Below are 22,447 nucleotides of genomic sequence, written 5' to 3'. Positions count from 1 at the left end.
TTGTAATGCATTGCATTGTATCGTATTTTCTATTGTGTCGCATTGCATAGCAGCGTATTGCATTTCACTGATTTCTATTGTATTTTTTTGTATTGTATTGTATTGCATTGTCTTGCATTGCATTGCATTGTACTGTTTTATATTCTATTCTATATTGTATTGGATTGCACTGCATTATTTTCTGTAGGGCTGCCTACATGGCGGGGGTTAAAACGGTCATGCACGTAAAAGCCCACTCGTGTTCATGCGAGTGAACGTGGGAGTTGCAGCCCACGAGCGAAGAAGAAGAAGAAGAAGATATTCTGTTCTGTTCCATTGCTTTTCATTCCACTCTATGCTGTTTTGTAATGTAACGTATTGTATTGTAATGCCTAGCATGTTCAGCTTATATCACAGATTGACAAAAGTTTACATTTGGGCCAACAGCAAAGTGAGAGCTGTATCATCAATAGTTTCTCCAGTCAATGGGAAATCATTTACAGCTTAAGTCTTTTGTGAAGGACTATGACTCTCAAACTAGGAGGCAGAATTGCACTGGCTCTTAGTGCTGCAGCCATGTGGGCAAGTTGGCCTTTGGGAACCATCCCAACGCCGACTGTCCTAAAACCCTCTTGGCCGAGAGAGTGTGGGGACGTAACTTGGGCAAGACACTCTCCACTATAATCAAATTCTAGCCCAAATAGTCAAAACAGTAGTTGCCTCCTCTGCTGTTCTGATGGTCATAAGTCGGACACGACTGACTATCATATAACTCTACGCTGTCTCTTATCTCCTACCTCCGTGGCTTGCAGAACGCCCAGCTGGAGAAGCAGTACCAGGACCTGTTGAGGGAGATGGAGCAGAAGGAGCAGGAGCATACCCTGGAGGTCAACCAGCTGAAGGAGGAAATGAACAAGCTGCGGGCAGAGATGGAAGCCATGCTGGTGGAGCTGCAGGTATGTGTCTGTCGTCTCTGTGTGTGGGGGGGGGGGGGAGGGTGAGGGTGATGGTGGGGGAGGGGTGTTGGTGGGGGGGGCGTGTGTGGGAGGGGGGAGAGGGGTGAGGGGGGGGAGAGAAGGTGTGGAGGGTGTGTGTGTGTGTGTTGGGGGGGTTGGGGGCCTGGGTGGGAGGGGGGTTGTGTGTGCGTGTGTGTGATGGAGTGGGGGTGTGTGGGGGGTTGGGTGTTCGTGTGTGTGTGTGAGAGAGAGAGAGAGACAGAGAGACAGAGACAGTGTGGTGGCGTTGTGTGTGCATGTGTGTGTGTGTGTGTGTGTGTGTGTGTGATGGGGGGTGGGAGGTGTGGGGTGTAGAGGTGTTGGGTATGTGTGGGTATGGAAGTGAAAGATGTTGTCAGAAGTGGGGGTAAGGATTGGGGCGGGTGTCTGTATGTGTGTGAGAGAGGTGTCTGTATGTGCGTGTGAGAGAGAGAGGCGAGTGGTGGCGTTGTGTGTGTGTGTGTGTGTGTGTGTGTGTGTGTGTGTGTGTGTGTGTGAGGGAGTGTGTGTGGGAGAGTGGATTGGTTAGGGGTTGGGCGCGAGAGTGTGACCTGGATGTTAGATAGGACATAGTGAGTGTGGGGGATGGAGGGCGTGGAGGGTGGGGGGAGGCGGGGTTAAGTACTATGTGTGTAAGGGGAAGAACCGGATGCTATCTGTGCATGCTTTGGATTTTGGGTGTATGTGTGTGTGTGGCGGGGAGGGGAAGGGGGGCGGGGGTATGTTGGGGTTGTGTGATAGATGCACAGAGAGAGAGAGAGAGAGAGAGAGTTTGCGCATGACAGCTTGTGAATGTGCTGGGACAAAATGTCTTCAAACCCCTTATCAACCATTTGCTTACAAGTGCTCGATGGTGTGCGTGTCTGTGTCTGTGTCTACGTGTGTGTCTGTGTCTGTGTCTGTCTGTGCGCGCGCGTTTCCGTGCGTGTTTGACGCCTGTCTGGTCTGTGTGTCTGTCCGTGTGTTTGTGTCCACGCGTGTGTATATGTGTGTGTGTGTGTGTGTGTGTGTGTGTGTGTGTGTGTGTGTGTGTGTGTGTGTGTGTGTGTGTGTGAGTCTGAGTCTGTGTCTGTGTGTCTGTCCACGCTTGTGTCTGTCTGTCCGTATGTCTATGTGTACTGTCCGTGTGTCTCCCTGTCTGTCCACGCGTGTGTTCCCTGTGTCCGTCTGTGTGTGCGTCTCTGTGTTTGTGTGTGTGTGTGTGTCTGTGTGTGTGTGGTTCCTGCAGACCCTGATGGACGCCAAGCTGTCCCTGGAGCTGGAGATCGCCGCCTACCGCAAGCTGCTGGAAACCGAGGAGAGCAGGTCAGGCACCGACCCGCCCCCCGGGCTGGTCAAATACCTGGCCGCCACTAGCCAGAACTAGGCCCGCACCCGCCCCGTCTCGCTAGTTAGCTAGCTAGCTAGCTAGCGATGCATCGCTAGACCCTTGTCTAGCCAGGAGCGAGACCTCCTCCTCACTCCCCCCCCCCCCCCCACCCCCCTATCCCGCCGCTGCGCCGCCCCCGGTCTCTCTTAGAGATTCTAGCCGCCCGCTAAACCCCCCCGTCTAGGCAGGAGGAGGTGCTAGATCCGTCTAGCCCGCTCTCGTTTATGTCTCTCTAGCTCTTCTGTGTTCTCTGTGTGTGTGTGTCTATCTCTCTCTTTCTGTCTGTCTAGATACGTTGTTCACGTAGTATTCAAGGGGCAGGCTGTTCACGTAGTATTCAAGGGGCAGGCTGTTCACGTAGTATTCAAGGGGCAGGCTGTTCATGTAGTATTCAAGGGGGCAGGCATTCTAGAACGGGGGTGTCTAGTTTTGTGGTTTTGAAATCTAGGCACGCTTTTCGAGGTGATCGCTCTTTTTGGGGGATGCTCTGTCTAGGTTATCGATCTAGTTGTTGTTCCTTGATCTGATCGTCAGAGGATTGTCTTTTTGAATGTTTCCTGTCTAGTTCCTTGTTTTGGTTCCTACACTAACTTTCTTCAGGTGTGTATACGGTAGTCTTGACATTCCAGTCATTTTTTTTTTGTGATGACATTTTTTTCAAGGTTTGTTTTAGCCTGTGTTGATTCTTTCCAGTCTTTTTTTTTTTTTTTTTTTTTTCTAAGTAACAACTTTTTTGCTTAACCATTTTCAGGAAGTTCCCCTATTTCTTGGTGTAGTCGTTCTGACTGTGTATTATCAGACCTGGTTAAAGTCTCGTTGTATTCAGAAAGGGTTTAGTTGGGGGCTTTTTCTTCCTGATCTGTGTGAGTTACATCATGTCCTGCGCTGTATAGTCTGGTTCCATCTTTGTGGTTCTCTGGAAGGTCGTGGAGTCTAGTGTTGTCTTTCATAATTATCTTCAGTCTTTTCCTCACCTGGGCTATAAGCAGATCGCTGTTTCGTGGTGTTGCTATCTTCATAATCGTGTTGTATTCTACAATCTCACCACCCCCCTATTTCTGCTGCTCCCAACAGGGACAAAAATGTGTTCACTTTTGATGTTGACCTTGACCCTCGTGTTGTCGGTCTGACCTTCATCGGAGAGGTCAGACAGTAGTGCTTTCTCCCACAGCTCTCTCTTTCTTCTTTCTTCTTTTTTTTTTTGTGCTTCCGGTTCCGGTATTCATGATGATTGGTCCTTATTGATGATCACATTTTGAGTGATCGAATTCACCCACCACGTGTTCCGCCATTTCCAACATTGTGGATACACTTGTTTGTTTCCATGTGTTGAAGTGTTTGCTGAGACATGACACTTTCAAAGCTGACATTTCACAGGTTTTCTTGATGTAGTATTTGTAACGCGGCTTGATATTTTCTGTAGCTATTTTACATTTTATATACAAATAAAAACAAAAGACAAATAATATGTTGCATATCACTTGTGACTGTTTGGACGCGTGTGTAAAACGGTTGGTGATGGCGATGTAATATTCTGTTCCTTGTATTCATATGGTCAGAGAACGAGGCTTGCCCAAATATAAGGTCAGAATCAAAGTGATGGTGTGCAGAACCAGTGTCATTTTTTGTGGGGGTTTTTAAGTAACTGATAAAAACAAAGAAGAGATAGAGTCCTTGATTATTCAAAAGCAGATGAACCCGAATAGAAAATAGGGCATAATTGAAATTAAGTAAGGTTGCTTACGGAGCCTGTACACTGTATGAGAGTTTGTTCAGAGAATCGATACATGATCGGGGTCCTTTTGATAATGTCACGACGGTGAAATTTCTTCTTTGACAACGAAATGTATAAACTCTTATCGCATAGGTCTTAAGATCCTTAGGGTTAATCTTACCTGTTGTTTTGAAAGTCATTAGGAATGTCCTAATCCATTGGAAAGCGTTAAGGGCAGAAGTCATGCCATCTGTTCATGAATGCTAATCGTATAAATTGTAATGGAAGATGACTCATATATGTCGATATGTATTATAATCTACTTCTTTAGGGAACTTGGAATGAAGTTAATATCTCACTGTATGGATTTATTACAAACAGGCACTTCTGTTACTCTGCTGACTTGGTGCAACAGTGTCTGCTGTTGCTGAACCACGCCCAGCAGGGTCATGTCTTAAAAGGGTTGTGATTTCTGTGCTTCGTGTTGTACATCGGTTAACAAAAGGGTATTGCACTGCTTCGTCTTTCATTTCTTTTCTTGCAGTCTACAGTGTTACACTGTCTTCAGTCATTTCCAGCATTGGATGTTGTTGCTGTTTTGTTCTTATTGCAGACAGGAAAGAACAGCAATAAAACATATAACATGAAGGATAACAGTTGGTAAAATCTAAATCTAGGTATTCGTATTCCATACAGATTTCTTTTCGCGAACTGAAGTGATATGAATTGTGACTTCAGTACGATCGTTCTGTACACAGCAGAACATGCCAAAATCAGAATTATAACCATACACTTCACATTTAAAATTACTTTTCAAGTATTGCTGCATTCTGTGAGATGCGTAGAATTTGTGTCAGCTTGCTTGAGGAAAGATCTTGCTCAGTAAACCAGGACTGCTTTGTGAATCACACAGCGTATCATGAAGGTTGAATGATGGAAGAAAAGTCAAGAAACAACGAAGATTAGATAAAAACTCATTGTTCTGAGTTAGCAGCCTAGCACGACACATAGTCACATAGCAGCTGCACGCTTTCTCTCTCAGTTGTACATAATTATTCTCACATAGCCTCTCCGTTGTACATAATTGTCCTCACATAGTCCAGACAATCCAGGGTACAGAATCTTCCCACTCGGTGTTCTTTTTTTCTTTCTTCTTCTTTCATTCTTTTTTTAAATTAATCAAGGAATCAAGGAATTTGCTGTTTCACTTGCATGCGTTAGCACATTATGTACATTTACTCTTTGATTAGTTCTGAGTGGCTTCAGTTATCTGAAGGCTCAGGGCAGACAGAAGTTGTTCATTTGAGCTGGGGTAAAATGATAGAATAGGGTCAGTTGTAATCATCACTCTACTTTCTCAGAGACACCTGTCTATTATTCGGCAATCCTACTGTCAGACTTTTCCTTCTGGTGTCTGTCTAGGTTTTTTTTATGGAGATTGTTCGGCCTTTTTTTCACAGTGAACAGTTTCAATGGTTATTGCCTTTAACGTTTGCCGAAGAAGACATACATATCCGCTTATACGTGAGGACATCGAACACGTTTTGAATAGCGATGAATCTGTAGATGGCCTATACTCGTTGAAGATTGCATGAATATCATGACGTACAGCTGTCAAACCATACCATCATGTACTTGCTTCACTGATGTTTGAACGTGATAGATATAGCACAGTGAGGTTCTTGTTTCATTGTCAGGGTAGATGTAGCACACTGAGGTTCCTTTTTCATTGTCTACTGAAGACCAGGCTTCGAGATCACCAAGGAATCAACAGCATGATGAGTGTTGGTCAGTTAGTTCTTTGATTCGGATGGTGCAGAATTTCTCTTCCAGTTAACATCATTAGCATTCCAATTCCTACAATAGTTTTGATTTTTTGGTCGGTATTGAAGCTGTGTGGAGCAATTCTTTGTAACATTACGTCTCTCATGCTTTGGTTTGGTGGATTATTTTGAACACGTCCACAGGAGATGTTTGAATGACATATTTTACCCTGAAAGCATTTTCTGCTGAGGTGCTGGAGTACAGTATAAGTTGAGAATATATGATCTGTCTGAACAATCAACTTGCAAACATTTCAAATGAAATTTGGAAAAGACAAAAGATAACAAAATGTATGTTTATATTTTCGTATAATTTACTGTCAGAAGAAAAACAGAACACTTATTATCTACAAAATATAGTGTGGCTTTGCTTTAAACGTGTAATATATAACTCTGTAGTGTAAAGTAAAACAGTTTCAACAACGTTGTAATTTTGGTATCGTTTGTTGCTGTGTGATAATTGTAAAAGCAATCATACTCGATCATTGAATCAGTGAGATTGTCATGGCTTTTTTTTTTTTTTTTTCTTTCAATTTCTTCGCAGATTTTGTGCAACTGGTTTCCAAATAAACTTTTCCCTGCAGAGCCAAAACGTTGGTCGTTCCTGTGTTCATAATTGTACTGTCTTTCTTCATGTCTTGGTCCTTTGTCTGCTGTGAGTCCTTGTTCTTCTACTGTCACCGTTCTTCTGTACACAGTGCCAACATTTCGTTTCCTTCCGGTTTTCTTCTACCGAGGATTAATAAATGGATTTTTTTTTTTTAATATGAACGAAGGTATGATGTACCTGGTTCGGTTTGATGTCTGTCTCATGTTGAGTGTGTGGGTGTTATACTTTTTTCGGTTTTACACGAAGGGATTTCAGAATTGTTTAATCATATTGTTTTTTTTTAGGGGGTGTTGTATGGAAATGGTGGAGGGTTTTTGAAGGGTTTTATTTTTAACGTGGTTGGTTGCGTAGTATGTAAACAAACAATGTGGGCTTGGCTTTTTTGGTTTTTCAGAACTGCTATATGATGGTCAGGTACGTGTAGACTTGAACACTGAACAGGCGCACTGCGTCCCCTTTTCTCCACAGAACCGGCCTGCCAACCCCACGTCGCCAGGCCTCGGACTTCCGCCCTCCCGTCGCCCCTCGGCCCGAAATGCCCAAACCCGCTTCTGACGTCACCCCGGAGAAAGAGAAACCCTTGCAGAAAAGCTCCGCGTCTGCCGTAGCGGCCCAGGCCCCCCCACCAGCCCCTATCGCGTCCAAAGCCCAGGAGAGCACGGCAGAAGATAGCGGTCCCCCTTCCCCCCGCAGTCAGATCAGGGAGGTAGTGGAGGAGGCCTTGGTTCCCAGTAAGAAAGGGGTGGTGGAGGGAAAGCCCCAGGGGCAGCAGGAAGAGGACAGGGTGGAAGACAAAGAGATAGAGCAGGAACCTGTAGAAGTAGCTAAGAAGGAGGAGGAAGGGAAAGAGGGCACAGAAGCGGGAGAAGAAGGAGGGGAGGAAGAAGGGGAGAAGGAAGAGGAGAGGGAAGTAGAGAAGGGAGAAGAAGAAGAAGAAGAAGAAGGGGGAGAGGGTTCAGAGGAAACTGACAAGGCTTCTCTACAAGAAACCAAAGACGTAGCACAAGACGACAGCGAAACTCCGTCCATGGTCACATCTGCTGAAGAACAGAAACCAAAAGAAGATCAAACAAAGCAGGAGGAAGAGGCAGAAGATGCAAAAGCCTCTCCTGGAGAAGACGCCAAGGAGGAAACAGACGAAACAGACACTGCAGGAGCTGCTCCTGCAGATGAAGAAGCCGAGACCACCACGGAAACGGTCTCACCAGTCACCGCCAAAGAACCAGCTCAAGAACCAGCAGACTCGGAAGTAAAAAAAGACGAAACTGACGCAGCGATCACAACAGAGACCACTGACAGCACCCAGACCAAGACTCAAACCGTCCCATCCCCCACACAAGAAGAAAGCAAAAAGGAAGAAGAAGTGGAAGAAGCGGTCGAGGAGATCATCGAAGCAACAAAAGTGGACAAAAGTGAAAGCGGAGTCAAACCTCCAGTCGCCGATGCACCGACAGAAGAGGTTGGTACAAAGGAAGACGCAAGTATATCAGAACAGGAGACCACCACAACGAAACAAGAGAAAGAGGAAGCAAAAGCCGTGCCAGAAGAAGAAAAGGAATCTGCAGTAGAAGATGATTCTAAGGACAAAGACTCTGCCACGAAAGACAAGGCAGAAGAAGAGGAAGAAGAAGAAGCAGAAGAAAAGGAATCTGCAGTAGAAGAGAAACCAAAAGACGAAGACTCAGCCGCAAAAGACAAGGCGAAAGAAGAAGGAGAACAAGAAGAACAAACAGGCGAAGCAGAAGAGCCAGGAAAGGAAGCATCACCAGCAGCTGAAGCAGAAACAGACACGAAACTTGAGGTGAGCGAGGAAGCCATACAGCCGACAGCCACACAGAAAACTGAAAGCCAGAAAACAGAAGACACAGAGAAGAAAGAGTCAGCGGAAGAAGAAGAAGAAGAAGGAAAAGAAGAAGCAAAAGACGACTCAGCAGTTGACCAGAAAGTGGAAGAAGAAGCAGAAGAACAAGCGACGGAATCAACGCAGGCACGCGTCACTGAAACGACAGAAAAACCGCAAACCAGCCAAGAAGAAACCCTCACTGAGACAGTGGAGACAACTGAATCCTCCAAACCCGAAGAAGAAGAAGAAGAAAAAGTCACCGTAGAAACGTCCAAAGAGGCCACACTTGTGCCCAGTCCAGAAAAACCCACAGAGGAAGAAGAAGAGACACAGAAAGCAGAAGCCAGCACACCTCAAGAACAACCCACGGCTGATCAAACCGGAGATCAGGAAACCGATGAACAGGAAGACACGAAGGAAGCCACAAAAACAGAAACCACTGGAACCGCTGAAGAAACAGAACCAGACAAAGCCGAAGAAACACAAGCGAAAGATACTGAGAAAGATGACTCTGAACAAATGAAACCAGATGACACAAAAGAAGAAACAGGAGAAACCAAAGACGACAAAGACACAGCAGATGCTGAAATAACAACTGCAGACAAAACAGAGGAAAAACTAGCTGAAGACAAAGAAGAAGAGAAAGCGACAGCAGACAAAGAGGAAGACAAAGCAGACGAAGACAAAGAAGAAAAAACAGAAGAAAAACCAGCTGCAGACAAAGAAGAAGACAAAGAAGAAAAGCCGGCTGCAGACAAAGAAGAAACAGAAGAAAAACCATCTGCACAGAAAGAAGAAAAACCATCTGCAGACAAAGAAGAAGAAAAACCTGCTGCAGACAAAGAAGAAGAAAAACCTGCTGCAGACAAAGAAGAAAAAGAAGAAAAACCTGCTGCAGACAAAGAAGAAAAACCTGCTGCAGACAAAGAAGAAGAAAAAGAAGAAAAACCTGCTGCAGGCAAAGAAGAAAAACCTGCTGCAGACAAAGAAGAAGAAAAACCTGCTGCAGACAAAGAAGAAAAACCTGCTGCAGACAAAGAAGAAAAACCTGCTGCAGACAAAGAAGAAGAAAAAGAAGAAAAACCAGCTGCAGACAAAGAAGAAGAAAAAGAAGAAAAACCAGCTGCTGACAAAGAAGAAGAAAAAGAAGAAAAACCAGCTGCAGACAAAGAAGAAGAAAAACCAGCTGCAGACAAAGAAGAAGAAAAAGAAGAAAAACCAGCTGCAGACAAAGAAGAAGAAAAAGAAGAAAAACCAGCTGCTGACAAAGACAAGGGAGAAGAAGGCGAAGTAGATGCCGAACAGGAAGGGAAACCCGGACCGTCCGAACAGCCGGTCATAGACATCAACCAAAACCCTCAGACAGACAAAGAAGACGAACAGGTAGAGGGTGCAGACAAAGTAACAGAAGACAGCACCGTGCAGAAAGAAGAAGAAGAAGGAGAAAAAGAAGAAGTCGAAGTGGAGAAAAAAGACGCTGCCCCCTCCGAGACCGAAAAAGAAGAAGAAGAAGAAGAGACGCAGAAACAAGACGCAGAAACAAAAGTAGAAGAGGTGAAGGAGGCTGAAGAGAACAAAGACAAAGCCAGTGACACGGACAAGGCAACAGTCAAGGAGTCAGACAAAGAAGAGACGATCGTTACTGTCGAGAAAGACGCTCCAAAACCAGCTCAAGAAGACTCCAAGAGCCAAACAGCGGAAGAAGGCGGAAGTGAAGAAGGCTCACAGGAAACAGAAACAGAAAAAGCCTCTGAAGCAAAAGCTGAAACCACTGAAGCCGTAGTCAAGGAGGTCGAAACCGCCGGACAAGAGGTTCCGTCATCAGAAGGCGCCGGTGCCGCAGAGACAGTAGTGGCTGTAACGAAGGAGAGCGTGGAATTAACACACGCCGTAAAAGAACCTAGCGAGGCGGAAACGAAACCACAGGAAGAAGAAGCAAAGCCCGGAGAAGAGACAAAGAAGGTGGAGGAGGGAGAAGAAGAAGAAGAGGGAAAAGAGGAAAAAGAGACACGCCAAGTCCAGGAGAGTGCCAAAGAAACTGAAGAAGACAAACCAGACAAAGACGCACCAACTCAAGCAGACAAAGAAAGCGTGGAGAAGAAGGACGAAGAAGCGAAACCACCAACGACAAAGGAAGAAGCCGTAGAGCCCCCCCAAGCCAAACCCGCTGAACCCACCAAGGACAAACAGGACGATGCCAAAGACAGCACCCAGAAAGACGTCAAAGACCAGGCTGACGCCAGTGACGCAGGAGAACTGACACGAGGCACGGCCACAGAAAACAAAGACAAGATCGGCGCAGAGGAAGACAAAGAAAACAACACCGAAGACGACGTCGACGAAATAGAAGACACGGAAGTGGCTCACAAAACAGAAGACTCTGCCAAAGAACCGGCCAGCGAAGATCAGACCCCGACTGAGAAAGAATCTTCCAGATCAATCGAGTTCCGAGCGGAGGAGATAGAGGTGGTGGAGGAACTCATCCAGCCCACAATCGTCAAGAAACCGGAAATACTGGCAGACAAAAGAGAGGACACTTCCAAAGTGGACACCGCGGAAAGTAAAACGATGGAGAAACCTGAAAGTACAGCAACGACAGAACCACAAGCAGAACATTCTTCGGATGAGAGCAAGACCGTGCAGTCCGAACACGAAACGAAAGATTCCAGTCCACAGAAAGCTGAAACTACTGACGCAGACAAAGACGATACCACACAAAAAAAAGAAGAAGAAGGAGAAGAAGAAGAAAAGGGAGAACCAGTCGTCAACGACACTGGAAAAGCCACAGAGGACTCCACAAAGCTGCAAGCAGAAGAATCAAAAACGATAAAAATAACCAAGATAGAAGAAACAAAGACGGAGGGAGAAGGAACAAAGACCTCTAGCCAAGAAGCAGTCCAAGTCACTACCGTAGTGTCCCAAACCAAAAAGATGGTGGACGAGGCAACGGACCCGGCCCCTGAAGACATGGAAGACGACATAGTGGAGAAAAAGTTTGACTTCAAGGAATACGAGTCGGAAATGAAAGCGGGGAGGGGGACACCTAAAAGTGATCAGGACCGTAAAAGCCCCGACCCCAAAACGGCCCTGTCCCTCGAGGACAACGACAAGGCCCAGGTCAAGAAAGATGATGTCATATCCGTGGAAACCGTTGTCAGGAAGACGTCGTCACGGGAGACAACCACCACCACCTCTGTCAGCTGCACGTCCAAGTCCGGGGACCCGCTGAAGCAGAAGACCACCACCACCACCACCACCACCACTGAGGCTGAGCTGGACAGCACACCGCAGACCAACGGCCTCAATGGCGAGACTTCAGACACCACTGCTGACGTCAAGAGTGCCCAGTGACATCATGCATTACGTCACAGTTAACGCGTCTATTGAACATGGTTCTTTTTTGTGTGTGGTTCTTTTCCAAACACAATTAACGGATGTTTGTATACCTGTTTTTGTCACCTCACAGTGAAACATCCATCCCAAAACGCATTGTAATGCTTTTAGGTTTACAGAAACAACAACGCTTTTTACATGATATAAACTTCTCTTTTTTGGTAGTTCATTAGTTATGATCCAAAGAGGATTATTTCTAGTCATCTGAGTCTTGTTAATGTTTGGCATTCTTTTCGTAAATCATCCAAGTTTGTTTTGTTTGTTTTTTTTGTTCTGGCGTACCCCCTTGTTCTTTGTTCTTTGAACTTGTGTTTGTGGCTTTGTTTTCTTTGTTTTTGACCTGATTCCCCTTTTTTGAAATAATTTTGTATGTCTTTCGTTGTTGGTTTTTTTGGGTTTTTGTTTGTTTTGTTTTTCTAAACAACCGCTGCATGATATTTTTGTCACGTAACGATTACTTTATGTGTTAGATGCTTCTCTTCCACCCCCACCCCACTCCACCTCCCTCGCCCCCCACACCCCCTTACCTCCACCACCACTAACCCTCTTCAGAACATGCCCATCTGGTCCCAGTTCAGGACCAGAAAATGTTTCGTTTTCAAATTCAAGTAACGTTAACTTAAAAAAAAAAAAAAAAAAAAAAGAACGCGAAAAAAACTCCCAGCGGTTTGATTGATTGATTGATTTGCATGTTTACTAGAAGATCGAGAAGACATCATTGTTCGCGAGTTTGTGATGTGAAAACACTCATCTGCTGGACCTATTCTTATTTGTTGTTTGGATGACTTGTTTTTTGTTGTTGTTTTTCTTGTAAGAAAGGAAAAATTGCGTTATCTCACATTCCTTTTTTTTTTCAACCTGGAAGCTGTTTCTATGGAAACAAGCATTGGCTTTGGCAGATTGTTGTCATGTCTGTGTTTTGGTTGCCTAGGCGTTGTATATGTTCTGTGTGCACTTCCTCCCGCCCCCCCCCCCCCCCCCCCCTCTCTCTCTCTCTCTCTCTCTCTCTCTCTCTCTCTCTCTCCCCCTCCCCCCCCCTCTCTCTCTCTCTCTCTCTCTCTCTCTCTCTCTCTCTCTGTATAAATATGATCCGAATACGCCGCTATGGAGTCAAAGTATTTCCTTGTTGTTCCTTTTGTTTTCTTTAGAGGGGTGTTTGCTGGGTATTTTACGTGTTGTTTTGTTATTTTTGTTATATATAGATATAGATTATATTGCCATCTGGTGTTTCGTTTTTCGTTTTGGTATTTGTTTCTTGTTCTAGTCAATATCTCGTCTCTTTTTTTTTTCTTTTTTACTATTTATATAATTCTGACCTGAATATTAGTAATATTGAAAACAGTACGTCAACATTGATCTCTGGGAGTTAATACCACGATCGATCTGCTAGTCCAAGCATATGATACTGCATTTTTTTTCTAGGATAATTATGAGTATTTCGCTTTCAGGCCGGATTCCGAGTGTTATTTTTCTTCCTTCCTTTCTTTCTTTCTTTTCTTTCTTTCTTGATTGTTTTTCTTCCTTCATTTCTTTCTTTCGTTTAAAAAATATTTTCTTCCATTAGCATTTTCTTTCTTTCCTATATTTCCTATATATACAGTTTGATTTCACGTTACATTCCTTCAGTCCAACACCCTCTGTTTCTGACTTTCTCTCTCTCTTTTTTCCTGCTCTCTCTGTCTGTCTCTGTCTCTGTTTCCTCACGTTTGCATGTCTGGAATCGCGTGCGCGCTTGTGTGCATGCATGCGTGTATGAGTATAGTGGATGTGCGTGCGTGCGTGCGTGCGTGCGTGCGTGCGTGTGTGATTGGTATGTGTAACAGAGCGTTGAAAAGGAAGCATCCTCTAACTGTTAACTGATAATGACCACCGAAAGAGTCACAACTATGCAGAGATCCTGATAAACTCGCACCTGTTCCATCCTCTTGCACATAAATCTGTAACAGTCCCAAGTGCCAAAGTCTTGTGAAGAGATGGTGACAATTCCGAAACCAAAAAAAGTCCGTTTCGTAACAGTGCCAAGTGCCAAAGTCTTGAGAATGGATGGTGACAATTCCGAACCAAAAATGTCTGTTTCGTAACAGCACAAAGTGCCAAAGTCTTGAAAAATGGATGGTGACAATTCCGAAACCAAAAAAGTCCGTTTCGTAACATTGCCAAGCGCCAAAGTCTTGAGAATGGATGGTGACAATTCCGAAACCAAAAAAGTCCGTTTCGTAACAGTGCCAAGTGCCAAAGTCTTGAGAATGGATGGTGACAGTTCCGAAACCAAAAACGTCCGTTTAGTAACAGTGCCAAGCGCCAACGTTTTGAGGAGGGGTGGTGACAATTCCGACGCAAGCAAACAAACAAACAAACAAACAAAATAGTCTGTTTCGTGAAAACTGCAGCCAATGACAACGCGTCCAAGACCAAGGCTAGAGTGGGCCTTGCCTTTCGTTTCGCTGAACGGGCGCAATAGCCGAGTGGTTAAAGCGTTGGACTGTCAATCTGAGGGTCCCGGGTTCGAATCACGGTGACGGCGCCTGGTGGGTAAAGGGTGGAGATTTTTACGATCTCCCAGGTCAACATAAGTGCAGACCTGCTAGTGCCTGAACCCCCTTCGTGTGTATATGCAAGCAGAAGATCAAATACGCACGTTAAAGATCCTGTAATCCATGTCAGCGTTCGGGTGGGTTATGGAAACAAGAACATACCTAGCATGCACACCCCCGAAAACGGAGTATGGCTGCCTGCATGGCGGGGTAAAAACGGTCATACACGTTAAAGCCCACTCGTGTGCATACGAGTGAACGCAGAAGAAGTTTCGCTGGTTACCAGTGATGTATTCTGTCTGCATGTTCGGTTGTTTTGACCCAACGGATTTGGACATTCCTTGCAAATATATATATATATATATATATATATATATATATATATATATATATATATATATATATATATATATATATATATATATTGCTCTCAAGACTGACTGTTTGGGAGAGATGTAATGCAAATAGCGAGTTATTTATTTCGAGTCACGGGGTGGGTTACATTGCGGGGTGACGAACTGACGAAGTCCAAGCGTTTGTATTATTTCATTATTGTTATCATCATCTTTTATAGTAGCGGTCAGGATGAGATCAGTGATGAAATGTATTGTATCTTCTTCTTCTTCTTCTTCTCCGTTCGTGAGTTGCAACTCCCACGTTCACTCATACGTACATAAGTGGGCTTTTACGTGTATGACCGTTTTTACCCCGCAACGTAGACAGCCATACTCCGTTTTCGGGGGTGTGCATGCTGGGTATATTCTTGTTTCCATAACCCACCGAACACTGACATGGATTACAGGATCTTTAACATGAGTATTTGATTTTTTGCTTGCGTATACACACGAAGGGGGTTCAGGCACTGGCAGATCTGCACATATGTTGACCTGGGATATCGGAAAAATCTCCACCCTTTACCCACCAGGCGTCGTTACCGAGATTCGAACCCGGGACCCTCAGATTGACAGTCCAACGCTTTAACCATTCGGCGATTGCGCCCGTCGTATTGTATCAAAGCGCTATGTAGCGGGACTAACGTGTGCGCATTGCTGAAGGCATAACTGAGATGTGATACCAGTCTTTAAAAAAAAAATGACTGGTTATAATTTGATTTCTCGTGCATTGGAGAGACAGTAGCCTTAGGAAATGTTCTGGCTAACCATTCTTGCCAGCAGTTTTTGACTCTTTTGGGGGTCGGGGGTTCCGTCCTGTACTGACGTCAGTCAAATAGACTATGGCAAGAAAGCTATGGTCTGAATAAAATCTATATCTGATTTACTCAAAATTCCTAAATATTTTGTCGGCGTATAGAAGAAAAAAAAGGGGGAAAATAAATATAAAGGGGGAGGGGGGAGGGAGAGAGAGACAAGGACAATTTATTTTCTCATCAAATGCAACGGAAAAAATCGATATATTTCTACACTGAAACGAAACTGACGGATTTTTACAGACAAATATATGTGAATATTCACCGGGACTCTTGCATAACCAAATGGAAATGATATAGAAAGTCTGTAACGAAATATTGGAATGGAGAAAGTCTGTAACGGAATATGTGGGTTGTGGAGAAAAAGAAAAAGACTCACTTTGTTTTAAGACATGTCCAGGTTTCTGATCACTGGCTCCTTCATCAGCGGACAATGATTCGCGGAAATGACTTCAGCAGAGGTAAAAGTAGAGGCAATGTCTGAGAGAAAGGTAACAGTTTATGCAAACACTAAGGAACTCACACTAGGTCAAGAAAACTCCAGACACTACTGTTAACATTTTAAACACTGAAGTTTCGCAAACAGTGATCCATTTATAGTAAAACAGACATACTTTTTTTCTAAGATAAGTTATGAGTATTGTTCAGCAGAAAATGTAGCAGATGGACAGAGATATGCGTACAGCTCAGGCTATGGACACCCAGAGAAAATGTTCACAGAAGAACAGGTGATGAAGAATGGTCAGGAGAGAGGATGCAAAAACTAACAACCAGTAGTAGTAGTAGTAGTAGCAGTAGTAGTAGTAGTAGTTTCGCAGAGAGCAACCCACGACCGAGACAGATGGCGTGAAATTGTCAGAGAGTCATCAGAAGTACCCCCACAACCCAATTCGGTGTTGCAAGAACGATTCCAGACCGATCAGTAGTATTTAAAGCGAAAGTATTAGTAGTAGTAGTAAGAGGAGGAGGAGGAGAAGGAGGAGGAGGAGGAGAAGGAGGAGGAGGTGGTGAAGGAGGAGTAAAATTACCACTAATAACAACAATGACAGCAATAACAGTAAAGGAAACCAAAGTGAAAGTAGCAATAATAGTAATGGAATCGAAAGTGAAAGTAGCAATAATTGTAATGGAAACCAAAGTGAAAGTACGTTAATACGGGACGAAGAAAAAAAAAAAACATGAGGTGGGGTAATGAGTCTGGTACAGAGGAGGAAAACAAAACAGACAGGGGGGAAAAAAGAAGAAAGGTTGAGCAGTCAGTGGTGAGAAAGTAGAGAAGGAAGAAGAAGAAGAGCCGGCGAAATAGAAATAAACTGTTCACTGCCATTATACCGAATCAAGCAATATCTTCATATACCACGGAGATGCTGCCGGCGAATTCAAATCACTGGCCTTCATTAAATTACCGGACTCATCAGACAGGCGTTTATTGAAAGAGGCAGATGGAAAATCACAGAGAAAGACAGAGACAAAGATACAGATAGAGAGAGAGAGAGACAGTGACAGAGAGAGAGAGAGAGAGAGAGAGAGAGAGAGAGCAACAACTATAGAGAGAGATAGAGAAGAGGGAGAGAGAGTTTCTGAGATTGTTAACGTTTTTGTCTCGATTTTGACATTTGGGCATATATTTTCGAAACACAATAGTGAGCAGTTGGTCGTTTGGCCTGGTTAAGGTCAAGGACACCAATGAAGAAAGGTTATGAAATAGAGGAGTGGGGTGGAGGGGGGAACAGAGACAGAGAGAGAGAGAGAGAGAGAGAGGGAGCTTGATATGCAGAAAGTGATAGGGAGTTCTATAGAGACAAAAAGAGAACTACCGAGAGAGAGAGAGAGAGAGAGAGAGAGATTTTGACGAATTTGACACCGTTCGATCTAATGACGTAAGATTGAGCATTTCATTTTTATAATGTTGACCATGATCTTGTTCAAGGTCATAGGTGTGTGTGTGTGTGTGTGTGTGTGTGTGTGTGTGTGTGTGTGTGTGTGTGTGTGTGTGTGTGTGTGTGTGTGTTTTGCCATCAATGATAAAATTCGAAACAAACTTGTGAAACATAACCACTTAAACGTGGTTGCTGAATGCTGGTCGTTTTTTTTCCAATAAATTCCTTGGTAAGTCATCCATAACTCATTCCGTGGTACTCACCAACGAATCTTTACACTTATATACATCAATAGCAGACCTGAACTATTATCTTTCCGCCTGACCTTTAATGCAGGTCAAGGTCACATGGGCTGACAATCTGACAATCAGTGTTGCTGAAACAACGCATGTTTTAAGTGGATAAACAAAGAGGGTTTTTTTTTTTGTGTGTGTTTTTTTTCATTGTTGCTCTTTGTATGAGGAATCCAGCCTTCCTGTGACTGTTGTTGTTGCTGTTGTCGCTGCTGCTCTTGTTGTCATTGTTGTTTTGTTTTGTCAATGTTGGTTAGATAAGCTCCAATTTGATCTCTTGTTTCTTTGTTTCTTTTTCTTTTCTTTTTTTTTTTCTTTTTTTTCTTTTTTTTTTTGCGGGGGGGGGGGGGCCTTTTTTCGGGGGGCGAGGGGGTGGGGGGGTGGGTGGGGGTGGGAGTGGGGGCGAGGGGGGCATAGTCCTTGTTCCTGTTTCTCTATTTACCAACCCCCACTTTTGTTATTCTTCTTCTTCTTCTTCTTCTTCTGTTTTATAGATGCTCCATTTTAAGGGAATAATGATTACATCTTTTGTTGTTTGTTCTATCATAGCACCTTCTCAAAGCTTTTTTTTGATACTCTCTCTCTCTCTCTCTCTCTCTCTCTCTCTCTCTCTCTCTCTCTCTCTCTCTCTCTCTCTCTCTCTCGTAATGAGACCAATGAATATTCCATTCCATGTAATATAAACCAACTTTTGTTGTGCTTCACATTTTGAAATTTGCTTTTCGTATTTTTCCATGATTCGTTTTTGACAAAATCAAAACAGGTTTTTTTGTTGGGTTGTTTTTTTGGGGGGCGGGGGGTGGGGGGTGGGGGTGGGGGCGTGAGGGGGGCTTGGTTGTTTGTCATCTTGGACAAAAAGTCATTAAAATGTAGTTTCAGTTTGCTTGTTTCTAGGGAGGAATGTTGTTAGCAGTGTAAACGATGGTGGTTTGTCGTTTCCGTCAAAATGTGTAGGATGGGTGACAAGGACAGTGTGTTATGTTCACTGCATATACATCTGGGTCCTGGCAACAACAACAACAACAACAACAACAACAGCAACAACAAAAACGTATATGATGAACCATTTGGCTTTGGTTGATCTATCAGCTCTGTGTCCATGCATTGTGTCAGTCAGTATTTCTTCATTGTTTTAGTACTTCCATCCGTTTTTTTCTTTGTGTTCAGCCAATTATTCGTTTCTGTGTCTATTTTCGTTAGTCGTCAAGGTCTATATCCCTGGTTGTAATATCCCAGCGCTCTGTGTTGAAGGGCATGATAATACTCCCCTGATTAAAGCGTGTTGAGTTATACAGCAAACAACTAGCTCTTGATTAAAGTCGATGAACGTGTATTGAGGAAACCATCAAACTATAATTATCATTCAGATAGGCAGTCAATAAGTATTGCAATATGAAGCATATACCTGTGTTCAGTTTTTGTGTGTTCAAGAGTCAGGTCATCTATATATACTTGATTCGTTTTTTGTCGGGTTTTTTTTTGTTTTTTTTTCTATATATTCAAGTGTTGATGCACTTTATAATTATCCCAATAAAAAAGGGATTTCCGTTATGAAATACGCCAGAATTCATTGACACAATGCACCAGAATTATGTTATTCATCAGACCTTCTCTGCGTTTACTTCATTATCTCACTATTTATACCAAACTATTTTAAGCCTACTTCAACATGTATTTCTGTGTCTTTTAAAGTATATATATAAAAAAAAACGCAACCATATAGAACAGATAGTCAATATTATACAGTCAGTTTCTGTTGAATGAAATGACACTGAATGCCATGAACAAGACATGCGTGACCGTGATGTATATTGTGATGGATAGAGATTTCCCTTGCTGAAGTACATTTTTGCTTGACTAGAAGAACAAACAATAATATTCAAACCTCACTATGCAAGCCCATTTTGACTTTGTGCTAATGAGCACCAATGCCTTTAATCTTATCTTCTAGATAGTTTTAGTAGTGATATAAAGAACTTCTCGAGACCACTTAGAATGCATAAGGGTATAAAGTATAGTATGCTTTGCTTTTCACTTCGTGGAAATCTTAAACTTAATAGTGTTCATTTCGATGATTTAATTTCAAGAATAAAAAAGAAAGTAAAAAAAAGCAGGTAAAATATATATGCGTATTGTTAAAACGTTAGATTGGCCTCCAACGCTATTGCTTATTTCTTTTTTCTTTTTCTTTCTTTTTTTTTCCAAATCTGACGAGTGAAATTCGTAATACTGAAGATGGTCTCATATTCTCAGACAACGTTTCAAGATGGAAAACGTACCCAACTATGTTTTTTTTTCTTTCCGATTTTAGTCAGTTGGAAATAAACTACTCCTCGAATAAGTTGTTTCCTTGATCAATAATGCTGTTGATTACATTTTGGCTCTATGCTGAAAATAAACCTGCGGTGATTTTCTGGTTGCAATCATAAGTTTTGACTAACTTCTCTGTGTTGTTTCTAACGTACAATTTTTGCCTCGGCAATATCTTTCAGTCCTTCATAATTGTTCTGTCACGCCTTTGACATAAACAGATTCAAATCAACGAACCATGTAGTTGTTAGAGTTTTAAAACACTTTCTATATATTGTTGATACTTGAAAATTTTTAAAAAATCCATATCACGTTTTTTCTACATTGCCAACTCTGCCACAGATTTGCCAGTTTTGTACGCTGAGCTCTGTTTTCAAAGATTAAAAAAAAAAAAATCGATCAGAACATACAACGTTCTGAACCTTCACTGTGTCGTTGTATCGTATCTTAGTTGTAATTGGTGCTTTTTGTGCTTTCATACTATGTCTCCATTTATTTGTGTTGGTTTTGTTTTGTTTTGTTTTGTTTTAATTTTAAACTGAAAGCATTTATGCCATGTCTTTCATCCAACGCCATTATTGAAAAAAAAAAAAAAAAAAAAAAAAACGTTGTTTTTTTTATTTCACTTTTTCTAACTTTTCATCTTGTGATACATTCGAAAAGTGTTGAAGAACCAAGCGTTTGAGAGACGTGTGAGTTGTAAGATAATGATTGTCTTCACACTCACATTCTCAGCACTCGCTTTTGGTTTCTCTCCCCTGTTGGGCAGGTTGTGCCAGTTAGATTTCTTCTTTCTAGAACATGCACGGCTGCTTGCTGCGAATGTTAGTGTCAAGAGATTATTATTATTGCAAAACCGCTGAGTGTGTATGTGGAAGTAAGATAATTTCAACAACAGAAAAAAAAAAAAAAAAAATGCGTTGCACTATGTCGTTTAATTTATTATCGATCTTGCTTTGGAATCAGATTACTATCTTCAACTGTTATCATTGATTGATGCTGAGTAATGTTGATGCGTCACTTTATGTGTTGATGTGACCCCAGTCTTTATTGGTGTTTTGTTGTTTTGTTTGTTTTTATATACATTAATCTAGTCACGTAGAGAGAGAGAGAGAGAGAAATGTGTGTGTGCCAAGCAATATAGTCTTTTTGATCTGCTACTTCATAAGTATATTCCACAGTAAAGTCTGGAGTCATATCATTTTTTTTTTTTTTCCTTTTCTTTTTCTTTGTGGTATATTTCCTCTACTGTGTTTCGAATTAGGCAACAAACAAACAAACAGAAAAACATAGTCTTTGTGTGTATTCTTTTTCTGGCACTTCTGTTTTGGGTTTTTTTTTCCGAATCTGGTTCCTCTCTTCAATAGTTGGAAATAAAAGCTTCACGTCTAATTTGGCAGTGTGTATGAGAAGACTATGTCGTGTCTATGTATTTTTTTTTTTATTGCAATCTTGTCTGTGTTTGTGTCTGTTTTAGTTTCTTATTGTTCCTTTTTTTTTTTTTTCTTTTTTTTTTTTTTTTTTTTTTAAGAGTTTCCTCCAAGTCCGCGTTACTTTACTGTGTTCATTGCAGGAATTCACACGCAATATTACAGTAGTATTTTTGTGGGAGTTTTTTTTTTTTTTTTCAGCATACACATTTAATCGTGCATAGTTTAACATATATGCATTCGAAGGCTTTTTTTTTTTTTTTCTTTTTTTCTCTTTTCTTTCTTTTTTTTTTTCAGTAAATATTATCATCCCAGGAATACCCACACGCATTTCATCATACATTTATTTCCACTGCAGATGGACAAAAATTCAGGAGTGTGATTTCAACATTATACACGGTTTCAGTTCACAAGTTTTTTTGTTTTTTTTGTTTGTTTGTTTTTTCTCTCAGACAAACAGGAGGGGAAGGTGGCAGAATGGTTAAGACGTTTATCTGCCAATACATTGTCCGTGAAGGCCAGGGTTCGAATCCCGCTATCGCTCTTTCTCCCAAGTTTGACAGGGCAAGAAATCAAAGTGAGTGTCATCATTCGGGTGGGGTGATAAACCGAAATCCTGTGTGGTACAGCACGCACTTGGCGCACTTAAGAGAAAAATAAACACCACAAAAACCCGATGGCAACAAAAATGTTGTGTACAAGAAATCAACTCTAACAGGTACACAATAATAATAATAATAATAATAATAATAATAATGGATACTTATATAGCACACTATCCAGAAATCTGCTCTAGGTGCTTTACAAAAACGCTTTTGTTAACATAAAACATCATATCTATGTTACATACACACACCAAAATGTGACTACACACACACATACACACACGCACACACACACACACACGCACACACACGCACACACACACACGCACACGCACGCACACACACACACACACGCGCGCGCTGCATACATACATTTTAACATACATGTGTATCTAACAGCTACCCTAACACATACGCACACTTAGGCAGGCACAAACTTACACAAACACACGCACACGCACA

At 42.5% G+C, this 22,447-nt stretch overlaps 1 protein-coding gene across 1 annotated transcript in view; it reads left to right on the top strand.

The window, feature by feature from the left end:
* LOC143276053 (uncharacterized) overlaps positions 1-11,960 on the top strand; it is a 191,290-nt gene extending 179,330 nt beyond the window's left edge. Inside the window, exons 7-10 of the mRNA XM_076580439.1 lie at positions 792-935; positions 2,203-2,279; positions 6,959-9,245; positions 9,294-11,960. Of these exons, the coding sequence (XP_076436554.1) occupies positions 792-935; positions 2,203-2,279; positions 6,959-9,245; positions 9,294-11,684 (4,899 nt within the window). The 3' untranslated portion in view covers positions 11,685-11,960. The remainder of the gene's footprint in view (positions 1-791; positions 936-2,202; positions 2,280-6,958; positions 9,246-9,293) is intronic.
* The last annotated feature ends 10,487 nt before the right edge of the window (positions 11,961-22,447 follow it).

This window comes from Babylonia areolata, chromosome 31 (genome assembly GCF_041734735.1).
Source record: "Babylonia areolata isolate BAREFJ2019XMU chromosome 31, ASM4173473v1, whole genome shotgun sequence".
Taxonomy (NCBI): Eukaryota; Metazoa; Mollusca; class Gastropoda; order Neogastropoda; family Buccinidae; genus Babylonia; species Babylonia areolata.
This window is presented reverse-complemented; position numbering and strand designations above follow the sequence as displayed.